The 12,479-nt window shown below is 41.6% G+C and overlaps 1 protein-coding gene across 1 annotated transcript in view; it reads right to left on the bottom strand.

Moving 5' to 3' along the window:
- Positions 1-12,479, bottom strand: part of LOC134315172 (adhesion G protein-coupled receptor A3) — a 339,202-nt gene that overhangs the window by 226,137 nt on the left and 100,586 nt on the right. The window contains exon 7 of the mRNA XM_062996188.1: positions 9,130-9,343. Coding sequence (XP_062852258.1) covers positions 9,130-9,343 — 214 coding nt within the window. The remainder of the gene's footprint in view (positions 1-9,129; positions 9,344-12,479) is intronic.

The raw sequence follows: 12,479 nt of genomic DNA, 5'->3' as shown, positions 1-12,479 counted from the left end.
AAGTGTTTTAAACCTGACATTCTCGTATTTAGACCACATACCAAGCTGTGTCAATACTACTGCTGTGGCTTTTCGAAAAGGGCAAAATGAATATATTATTATGTTGAAACACCATAGGGAATCCCATTATGACTGGTAGTTGCTGGAACTGTACTCCTGAAAGGCAGCGGGAAAACCAATTCCGACTTAGCCTTAAGCGCTGCACTTTATTAGTATGGGACCGAGATTAGTATCGCTACAATTTCCAACTGCACATGACTTATAGCTTCTCGTTACGCTGCTAACACCCGAGGTGGCTACTGGCTACTCACTTCAAATAAAGAACGACTAGAGACTAAATCTTTCACTCCTGATCACCAGAAACAAATCGTACCACAAAGTAGAAGTGTTTTCTTCTGTCTCTCTTTCTATCTGTCTGTCTCTCTTTCCTTCTTTCTTTTTTTCTTTCTGTCTGTCTTTCGATCTTTCTTTCTTTCTGTCTGTCTTTCTTTCTGTCTTTCCTTCCTTCTTTCTTTCTGTCTGTCTGTCTTTCTTTCTGTCTCTCTTTCCTTCCTTCTTTCTTTCTTTCTCTCTCTCTCTCTCTCTCTCTCTCTCTCTCTCTCTCTCTCTCTCTCTCTCTCTCTTTCTTTCTTTCTTTCTTTCTTTCTGTCTGTCTTTCTTTCTGTCTGTCTTTCCTTCCTTCTTTCTTTCTTTCTTTCCTTCTTTCTTTCTGTCTGTGTCGTTCATTCTTTCTCTCTGTCTGTCTTTCTTTCTTTTCTTTCTGTCTGTCTGCCTGTCTGTCTTTCTTTCTGTCTTTCTTTCTTTCCTTTCTGTCTTTCTTCCTTCTGACTCTTTCTTTGTCTGTCTGTCTGTCTGTCTGCATGTCTGTCTTTCTTTCTTTTTTTCTGTCTTTCTTTCTTCCTTCTTTTCTTCCTTTCTGTCTGTCTTTCTACATGTCTGTCTGTCTTTCTGTCTGTCTTTCTTTCTCTTTCTTTCTTTTTTCTTTCTTTCTGTCTTTCTTTCTTTCCTTTCTGTCTTTCTGTCTGTTTTTCTTTCCTTTCTGTCTTCCTTTCTTTCTTTCTTTTTGTCTGTCTGTCTGCATGTCTGTCTGTCTTTCTGTCTGTCTGCCTGCATGTCTGTCTGTCTGTCTTTCTTTCTATCACTGGCCCACTGACTAGTGATAGCTCAGTGGTTAAGGTACTGGACTAGTAAACAGAAGGTTGCCGGTTCAAGCCCTGCCACCACCAAGTTGCCACTGTTGGGTCCCTGAGCAAGGCCCTTAACCCTCAATTGCTTATCGTGTCCCGCTCATTGTGTAAGTCGCTTTGGATAAAAGCGTCTGCTAAATGCTGTAAATGTAAAATCTTTCTTCTTTCTTTCTGTCTGTCTGTCGTTCGTTCTTTCTGTCTCTTTCATTCTTTGTCTGTCCGCATGTCTGTCTGTCTTTCTTTCTTTCTGTTATTCTTTCTTTCTTTCTCTCTCTCTTTCTTTATTTCTGTCTTTCTTTCTTTCTGGGTAGCACTGTCACCTTCCAGCAAGATGGTCCTGGGTTCGATTCCCAGGTGGAACGTTTCGAGAGTTCTGTGTCGTGTTTGCATGTTTCTCCATGTCTGTGTGGTTTTCCTCTGGGAGCTCCAGTTTCCTTCCACAATCCAAGACATGCAAGTGAGGTGAATTGGAGATACAAAATTGTCCATGACTGTTTTTGACATTAAACTTGTGACCTGATGAATCTTGTGTAACCAGTAATTAACTGTCCTGTCATGAATGTAACCAAAGCTTGTAAACATGATGTTAAAATCCTAAAAAAATGATAAATAAATTCTTTATTTTTTAAATTAATGTCACACACAAATCCTTCCTCTTGCTCTCTGTCACACACACTCTGCTATTTTCTCATTATCTTATTCTCGCTGTCTTGCGTGACGTGGACGCATCTAACCACAACAAGCCAAACTGCACTCTAACAAGCCAATTAAGTCCTCAATCCCTATGGTAACCTAATTAGACGAACAAATCAGGCAAGAATCTAACAAAAATAGAGAGCGATACAGAAACCAACCGCAAAGGAAAACATCTGTGATGCAGTGTGAGATCTCTCCTTTTTTTTGCATTTGCGTTCCCTCCATTCTTACGTCTTTCATCCTGGCACGTTAGAACGATTAAAAATGGGGTTTAAGATTAGTGGATGCAGACTTCACCTCCGCTGGGTTTCAGGGCTGTGAGTTATGAGGTACCTACCGCCTCTTAAGCCTAGCGCTATCACTCAGCATGGGCACCGGGCTACACAACAAACTGGTCATTAGTTATTAGCTCGCACCAGATGACCCGTCTGTCTGCTCTTCCCCAGCAGGAGCAGGAATGAAGAATTCAGGTAGAAAAGAGAACCTATACTTTGTGTGTGGTGTGTAATAATTCAGCTTGTAAGAAGGTTAGTCATACAGAGCTGAGTTTACACACACTTGTTTGGGACACATATATATTTTATGGCAGTCTTGGGATTTTTCTGGGAGTAAATAACTAATAATTGAAACAAATTTTTTAAGCCAAGATGCTTAAAGATCTGAAAATATCAGTTGGGTCAAACAAATACACATACAGCAACTAAGCTTTTTTTTATTTAGTGGTATAGAAAGTTATTAAAGTTATTTAAACGTTGAGTTTAAGGGTACAAATTTCTTGACGAAGGGCATCGAGTTTCAAAGATTTTGAGTTTAGGGGACGTTGAGTTACAAGGTACCACTGTATAACACCTTACTACTGAAGACATAGTATAGTGCTAAATTTATTAAAGCCTTGCATGTGTAAAAATATTTCAAACTTTTCTAATCCAGCAATTGTAATCGGCAGTACATTGCTTACATAATAAGACATTTTTTTAATTGGCTACTTTGGCTTTGTATTATTTCGACTGTGGATTATTTTTCACAATTATGGACTTGTCGATGAATCCAGAAATCTCCATAACAATAAAAGAATATGACTATAATAATAAAACAAGCCTTTTCACCTGCTATCATACAGTCTCTATTTCCTCGGCTGCTCCCGTTAGGAGTCGCCGGCGAATCATGATCTGCATTGATTTGGCACAGTTTTTATGCCGGATGCCCTTCCTGACACAACCCTCCCTATTTATCCGGGCTTGGGCCCGGCCCTACAATGCACTGGTTTATGCATCCTAACGGCTAGGTACTTATAGGACAATTCAGTGTATCCAATTAGCATGACTGCATGTTTTTGGACTGTGGGTGGAATCCAGAGCACCCAGAGGAAACCCACGCAGAAACAGGGAGAACATGCAAACTCCGCACAGAAAGGACCACCCCACCTGGGGATCGAACACAGGACCTTCTTGTTGTGAGGTGACAGTGCTACCTACTTGCTGTCATACAGTAAATGTGATTTATTCTATGCCATCTAAGTGACTAAAACACATTATCAGTTTTGTCATTTCTATGCCCTGGCTTATAAGAATAAGTTATGTCTATAAATTATTCTAACATTTATTTTCATAGTTGCAGTTACATTCAACCATTTTCAAGTTCATTGGGAAGTACTTAAGCACACAGAAGAAATAGATAAGACACCAGCAATGTGGCTCTCAATGCACTGCAATTTTTTTTCCTTTATTGACTGCAATAATAATCAAATCCCAGACAAAATATAATTCCTCATCACACAAACACATTCACATTTACTCTCTGACTTGAACAAACAAAATCAATAGGCTAATGTATAAACTGCGCTGACAGTTCATTATGTACATTGTATAAACACTTATTTCCATTGTGCGAGATCCACCCAGCATTTGTACATAACAACGTTTGTTCTTTATTTTTCATCCATGACAAAGTAATGCCCACTTTAGTGTTAAATCACTTAATCTATTCAGTATTCAGACGATAATGGGCTTTTTTTTAACCAAATGCATAATTGTGCACTTATGACTGATTGTTAAGTGGAGGAGCAATGCTGTGCCCTCTTAATTATATGTGTCTGAGGAAAACAAGCAGTATTAAAGCTAGAAGTACAATAAATGGACAGATGGGTGGATGGACAGACAGACAGTAGTGCAGTGGTAGCTCAGTAGTAAAGGTACTGGTCTAGTAATCCCATGTAAAACAAGCAGTACTGAAGTAAAGTACGCCATATAAACAGATGGATGGGCAGACAGATAAACAGACAGAGAGTAGTACAGTGGTAGCTCAGCAGTAAAGGTACCAGTCTAGTAATCCCATGAAAAACACAAAGTATTGACAGTCTCTGGATGGACAGACAGACGGACAGACAGTAGTGCAGTGATATATCAGCGATTAAGTTACTGGTCTCGTAATCCTATGTAAAACAAGCAGTACTAATTCAAAAGTACACCATATGGACAGATGGATGGATGGATGGATAGACGGACGGACGGACGGACAGACAGACAGACAGACAGTAGTGCAGTGGTCGCTTAGCAGTAAAGGGACTGGTCTAGTAATCCCATGTAAAACATGCAACATTGAAGCTAAAAGTACACTATATGGACAGACAGACAGGCAGGCAGTAGTGCAGTGGTAGCTCAGTAGTAAAGGTACTGGTCTAGTAATCCCATGTAAATCAAGCAGGATTGAAAGCTGCTGGATGGACAGACAGATGGACGGACAGACAGACAGACAGACAGACAGACAGACAGTATTGCAGTGGAAGCTCAGCGGTTAAGTTATTGGTCTAGTAATCCTATGTAAAACAAGCAGTACTAATCTAAAAGTACACCATATGGACAGATAGATGGATGGATGGGCAGACAGACAGACAGACAGGTGGACAGACAGACAGACAGACAGACAGACAGACAGACAGTAGTGCAGTGGTAGCTCAGGAGTAAAGGTACTGGTCTAGTAAATCCATATAAAACATGCAACACTGAAGCTAAAAGTACACTATATGGACAGACAGACAGACAGACAGACAAGCAGTAGTACAGTGGTAGCTCAGCAGTAAAGGTACTGGTCTAGTAATCACATGTAAAACTGACAGTACTGAAGCTAAAAGTACACCATATGAACAGATGGATGGACAGACAGACAGACGTACAGTGGTAGCACAGTAGTAAAGGTACTGGTCTAGTAATCCTATGTAAAACATGCAGTACTGAAGCTAAAAGTACACTAAATGTACTTTTAAATGACAGATGGGTGGATGGACAAACAGACAGAAAGACAGACAGTAGTGCAGTGGTAGCTCAGCAGTGAAGGCGCTGGTCTAGTAATCCCATGTAAAACAAGCAGTACTGAAACTAAAATACACCTTATGAACAAACGGATGGACAGGCAGACCAGCAGTAGTACGGTAGTAGCTCATCGGTTAAGTTACTGGTCTAGTAATCCCATGTCAAACAAGCATTATTGAAAGCAGCTGGATGGATGGACAGACAGCCGGACTGACAGACAGATAAATACCCCAGTATACTCAGTAGTTATCTGGACATGGGGTTTGCATTATAATGTGCATTAAAAACACATGATGCCTTATGCATAAATTGACCACTGAAATTTAAGGTTAAACCCCTGGTAAAATGACATCATAAACAAAGTTTAGCACAAATATCTGTTACAGCTTCTGATATGTTAGATGTAGCTAAGCTATCAAAATACTCTACAATGCACTTTGCTGTCATTTATGGCATTGTTTAAGTGGTTACTCTGTGTCACTTTATCTTTACTAGGGATTGTATAGAAAGATAGCGAGATCTAATCTAAGCTAATATAGATGTCTCTGGTCAGTAAGGTAGGGTGCTGCATCTTCTGGAGGTAGCATTTGCATTCAAAATGCATGTTAATACATCATGGAAAAAATGACCATTGGTATGGATAAACTACATTAACATAACTGGAATATGAAGGTTTAGTGTAGGCATTTCCTTATGTTTATACTCTGTGACAGCAGTTTAGGCAAATTCATGCTTAAATACAATTTATTATTTATTATTATTTTTCTGTAAAAATAACCATACCACCATGAGACAAAGAACTGTGTCATAGAAAGCCTAGTGTCAGAAAATGGGTGGGCGTGTAGACTCATTTGTCATCTGGACATATAATCTGCTTTTTGGTTAGGATAAATAAAATAAGAATTGATTTAGATAAACCTTTTTTCAGTAACATAAAAAAAAGGTTTAGTAAATATCTACTTAACTTAAAAGCTAGAAGCAAGTACACTATATGAATGGATGGTGGACAGATGAACAGACAGAGAGACAGACAGGAATGCAGTGGTAGCTCAGTGGTTGAGGTGCTGTTAGTAATCGGAAGGGTTGCTAGTTTTATTACCATCTCTGCTAGGCTACCACTGTTGCGCCTATAGATAGACAGACAGCAGACAGACATACAGACAGGAAGATAGATAAACAGACAGAAAGACAGACAGGCAGACATAAAGATAGGCAGGCAGGCAGGCAGGCAGGCAGGCAGACAGACAGACAGACAGACAGACAGACAGACAGATAGATAGATAGATAGACCCATGCCAATAAAGCTATACATAGATAGACAGATATAAAAATTAACAGACAGATAGATAGAGACAGACAGATAGATAGACAGACAGATAGATAGAGACAGACAGATAGAGAGACAGATAGTAGATAGATAGATAGATAGATAGATAGATAGATAGATAGATAGATAGATAGATAGATAGATAGACCCATGCCAATAAAGCTACTTTGAATCTTGAATCTTTAACTCGATACAGATAGATAGAGACAGACGGACGGACGGACAGACAGACAGACTGTCCCCCAACAGTCCAAAATCATGCATTTAGGTTATAATTGGAGATAAATTGCCCTAGGTATGTGTGCTCTGTAATGGACTGGCAACCTGTCCAGGGTGTTTCCAACCTGTCGTCCAGTGAAATGCACCCACAGTGACCCTGACCAGTATAAAGCGGTGGTAAAACAGACAATAAATAAATGAAGATCTGCAGGCTGGATGGAAAAGCCTGTTATAAACTGAAAAATGAGCGAGGATGTTCATGTTCACATCCCACTGCGAGTCAGCCACCGTGTCCTGTTTGACACAGCGATTTCCGACCGCCACACAGCCCTCATCACTCACAGTGAAGGGAGTGCGAGGTGCACAGTGACGGGGGTAAACAACAGCACCGTAAAAGCCAGCGTCCTCCTGGGTGGTTTATGACCGCCGTAGCTTTCAGTGCACTGTTCGGAAACCGCCAGCAAAGCGTTCCAAGCATGTTGACACAGGAAACATATTTCTGTCAGCACTCCATCAATATTTATAGCCAGACTCACGCCGAAGCGAGACGCAGTTAAACTAATCAACTACCCTAAGCCATTTTTTCACACATGTACAAACACGTGCTTATAAGCGCCGTTATTCACTTTTACATGTTTAATGCCACAGTGCAGTTTTACAGCGCTGTGCTTATTTAAGACTTCACCCTAACTACCTGGTGATTTTTACACAGTTTACAGGTGATTTTTTGGCTACATCCCAAACCGCATTTTTCGTGCTTTATAATGTGTAACCACACCAGTTGCAGCGTGCTAACTAGGCATACTATTTTGGATCAGAGTGGTCCAAGTCCTTTCAGTGTCAAGTTAAGACAGACAGACAGACAGACAGACAGACAGACAGACAGACAGACAGATATGGATGGATGGATGGACGGACGGATGGACGGACGGACGGACGGACGGACGGACGGACAGACAGACAGACAGACAGACAGACAGGCAGGCAGGCAGGCAGGCAGGCAGGCAGAAAGAGTGGTCCAAGTCCTTTCAGTGTCAAGTTTGCATGTTCTTTCCATGTCTGCATAGGTTTTCTCCGGGAGCTCTGGTTTTCTCCCACAATCCAAAGACATTTAACAGAGGTGAATTAGAGATACAAAATTGCCTGTGACTGTGTTTGACATTGTTTTGAACTGATGAATCATGGGTATCTTGTAATTACCTGTCATGTCATGAATGTAACCAAAAATAAACAAACAAACAAGACATACTATTCAGTACAGTACTGATTGATTTGGAGACCATACCACTTCTACTGATATTGTTACTTTAAGTGTATATTATTGGGACACTGGTAGCCTAGTGGGTAGAGATTTGGGCTATCAATCGAAAGGTTGAGGGTTCGAATCTTAGCTCTACCAAGTTGCCACTAGTGGGCCCTCTCTGCTCCAGGGGTGCCGCTCAATAGCTGACCCTGCACTCTTCAGTGGTCCGCACAAGAGCCCTGACCTCAACCCCACTGAACAGCTTTGGAATAAACTAGAACATCAATTGAGGCGTTCGGGACCAACATCAGTGCCCAGCCATACAAACGCTGAATGCTTTTGTATGCTTTTGAATGGGCACAAATTCCCACAGACATACTTCAAAGTCTTGTAAGAAGCCTTCTCAGAAGGGGCAGCATAGTGGCTCAGTGGGTAGCACTGTCGCCTGACAGCAGGAAGGTCCTGGGTTCAATCCCAAGGTAGGGCAGTCTGGGTCCTTTCTGTGTGGAGTTTGCATGTTCTCCCTGTGTCTGCGTGGGTTTTCCCCGGGAGCTCCGGTTTCCTCCCAAAGTCTAAAAGTGAGGTGAATTGGAAATAATTGTCCATGACTGTGTTTGTATAACCTTGTGAATTGATGAATCTCAACCAAAGTGTAAAACATGACATTAAAATCCTATATAAACCTTCACAGAATAATGGCTGTTGTTACAGCTGAAAAGATCACATAAAGGTCACACTGTTTTAATACATTTGTTTTAAAATGAGATATCGAACAAGCTCATGGTCAGGTGTCCAAATACTTTTGGCCATATAGTGTGTACAACATGAGAGATGCAGCAGGCTCATGCCACGCAGAGTGTGATTCAGCTGCTAGACGTGTACATTTTCAGAACACGTCTACTAAGGCAGCTTCAGACAGCACTTCCAGAACCTCGAGAGGACACTAACTGGCACTTTGCCAATACACTTCACTCCTGACTGTCTCAAGGGCAGCGTTAATGAAAGGTGCATCTCACCTGGTATAGGGTCACTCGCCTGCCCGTACGTGCCCTGAATTCATTTAGACTAGCGCGATAGATCAGACGCTAAGAATCAAGAATGTCACGTTTCTTACTCTCCTTCAGAACTCGAAATGTCTTTATCTCTCACCTGGTGATGAGGCAGCAGTCGTGGATGATGCTCTCTTCCACATACACTCCTCTTTCTTCATGTGTGTGTACGGGTCTCTGCTCATGAGTCCAGCTCAGGTTGATGGTCGGGTCCAGGTAGGAGGCGGTGCATTGCAAAGGTAACCGGTCACCCCTGAACACTAGCTGCCTCTGGGACGGGATCAGCTGATGCTGAGGCAACTCCAAGCGAGCATCTGTAATTAATTGTAACCTAATTATTATAGAACAACATTATTTGTCTACACATATACACATCTACAGTACAATTAAATTCTTTCTTTGCATAGCTCAGCTTGTTTTGAAGCTGGGGTCAGAGAGTGGGGTCAGAGAGTAGGGTCAGCCGTTGTACGGTGCCCCTGGAGTCGATGGGGGTAAGTGCCTTGCTCAAGGGCCAAACAGTGGTTGCATGGCAGAGCTGCGATTCAAACCTACAGCCTTTCAACTGACAACCCAAAGCTCTAACCACAAGTCTGCCATTGTCACCCATTTTCAATACATAGTATTAATATAAAATATTAATATGTTCATTTGTTTATCTCTATTAAGTAACTGTTTTGTACAAACAAGACAAGGAGCAAATGTACCACTGGGTGTGGCCTTCAGACTCAAATCTACCTGCTAGCATATACACCGACCAGCCATAACATTAAAACCACCTCCTTGTTTCTACACTCACTGTCCATTATATCAGCTCCACTTACCATATAGAAGCACTTTGTAGTTCTCCCAGAACACCTACAGAGCAGGTATTATTTAGGTGGTGGATCATTCTCAGCACTGCAGTTACAATGACATGGTGGTGGTGTGTTAGTGTGTGTTGTGCTGGTGTGAGTGGACCAGACACAGCAGCACTGCTAGAGTTTTTAAATACCGTGTCCACTCACTGTCCACTCTATTAGACACTCCTACCTAGTTGGTCCACCTTGTAGATCAGAGACGATCGCTCATCTATTGCTGCTGTTTGAGTTGGTCATCTTTGAGATCTTCATCAGTGGTCACGGGGCGCTGTTGGCTGGATATATTTTTGGTTGGTGGGCTATTCTCAGTCCAGCAGTGACAGTGAGGTGTTTAAAAACTCCAGCAGTGCTGGTGTGTCTGATCCACTCATACCAGCACAACACACTAACACACCACCACCATGTCAGTGTCACTGCAGTGCTGAGAATGATCCACCACCTAAATAAAACAGCTCTGTAGTGGTCGTGGGAGAGTCCTGACCATTGAAGAACAGCATGAAAGGGGGCTAACAAAGCATGCAGAGAAATAGATGGACTATAGTCAGTAATTGTAATAGAACGACACAGTGCTTCTATATGGTAAGTGGAGCTGGTAAAATGGACAATGAGTGTAGAAACAAGATGGTTTTAATGTTATGGTTGATGTGTATGTGGGATATGAGAGGAAAGCTGAATACAATGGAAAAAACCCTAATATTAACATTGTGTGAACCTAAAGTCAATTTATACCAAACAGGATGCATCACCTGTTTCTGAAATGTTCCTAAAAATAACAAAATTATTAATATTCTGTGTCTCAAATCGCCCCAGGCCTAGGTTTACTACAATCAATAGCATTCTCTTCAAAATGTCACAACTTTTCTAGTCTTGTGGTACTGAGGTCTGTAAATACTAAATTATTAAGAAGATTGTGAAGGCTTTTACAAAGTTTCCATGGCTTCTATTAATTTGGACAAAAACAAAAAGCAGAACAAAACAAAACTTGTTTTCTGCTGCTCTTACACATAGGTGTCGCCACATCAGATCCTGATGCAACCATGCTATGTTTCTCCAGGTCTGGGACTGGCATTGAAAGTGCACTGACAGGCGTACCTCCCAATAGATAGGCTTCCTCTCCCATCCCGGACAATCATGTCAATCAAAGGCGATTTAACCTGCTTGTGGGCCCCCACGTATAGTTTTCATAAAATCAGTACACAACACAAGACAACAGAGTTCAGTGGCGTAACTAGGAGCTCATGGGCCGCAGTGCAAAAATAATAATTTTGGGGCCCCCTTTTATATATATATATATATATACGTATATATATATATAAAAAAGGGATTCCCAAAATCCATTGCTGTGCACTCACTGTGTATTGTGATTACATGTATTCTAATATTTCATGGTCTTTTAGTTATTTTTATAATTTACTTAACCAAAATATCGTGTTTTTACTTTTGCTATCGCGGCACTTTACCGCTAGCATTAGCCACTTGCTACTGTAGAGGGTCGGCTCACATAGCCGCTGTCCGTTGGGGATGCATGGGTCTTTTGCTGTGCGGTGGTGGAGGTGTGAGAATAAAGGCACATGACAGGGTAGAGTCACTTTAACTGTTTAGTCAGGACTTCTATGAGCGTTACAGCACTTTAGACCGCCTAGTTCCAGAACCCGAACTATAATGCTGGGACCATAAGGTGAGTCTCATATACAAAACTAACTGCAGAACGTCTGAACGCACATGTATAAACCTGGTGCTGCATTCTGATTGGCTGAGCTGAATGTCACTCACGTACTAGCTCTAACGTCCACGTTGCTTAACTGAAACCACCAATCAGAATTACAGCAGCTCGTTTATCTGGCCAACCAACAGTAAGAAATATGAATAACGTGTAAATGCTTTACAAAATCATTGGTTTGTGAGCTTCCCCATTCTTATTAACCAAAATAACTAACAAAATAAAAAAAAAATAGAACAGCCAATCCAGGGCCCTCAATTATTTGGGGCCCCTGGGCTGAAGCCCAGGTAAGCCCATGCATTAAATCGCCCCTGATGTCAATGCAGATGCCGACCGGCCAATGGTACCGTTGAGATTTTAGCAATAGGCTATAATGTAAAATTGTTTAGAGCTGCTGTCTGATTCAGCTTATTAAAATGCACAGAAAGGCTTTGTGTTGGCACATATTAATCTCCAGTGTGCAGGCAGGATGATCTAAACCTAAATGCGCTACAGGCAACACCACAGCTTTTCTTTTATAACATAACATTCTCTACAGGGTGGCACGATGGCTCAGTGGGTAGCACTGTCGCCTCACAGCAAGAAGGTCCTGCTGTTCGATCCCCAGGTGGGGGCTGTTCGGGTCCTTTCTTTGTGGAGTTTGCATGCGCTCCCCGTGTCTGTATGGGTTTCCACTGGGAGTTCCGGTTTTCTTTAACAGTCCAAAAACATGCAAGTGAGGTGAATTGGAGATACAAAAATTGTCCACGAACTTGTGAACTGATGAATCTTGTGTAATGAGTGATTACGGTTTCTGTCATGAAATGTCTGATCTTGACTTGATATTAAAATATCTGCTCATCACAATAGAACCCAGGCACTGGAAGTAACACT

The sequence above is a fragment of the Trichomycterus rosablanca genome, chromosome 5 (genome assembly GCF_030014385.1).
Source record: "Trichomycterus rosablanca isolate fTriRos1 chromosome 5, fTriRos1.hap1, whole genome shotgun sequence".
Classification (NCBI taxonomy): Eukaryota; Metazoa; Chordata; class Actinopteri; order Siluriformes; family Trichomycteridae; genus Trichomycterus; species Trichomycterus rosablanca.
Note: the sequence above shows the minus strand (reverse complement) of the source record. Positions and strands in the feature narration are given on the sequence as shown.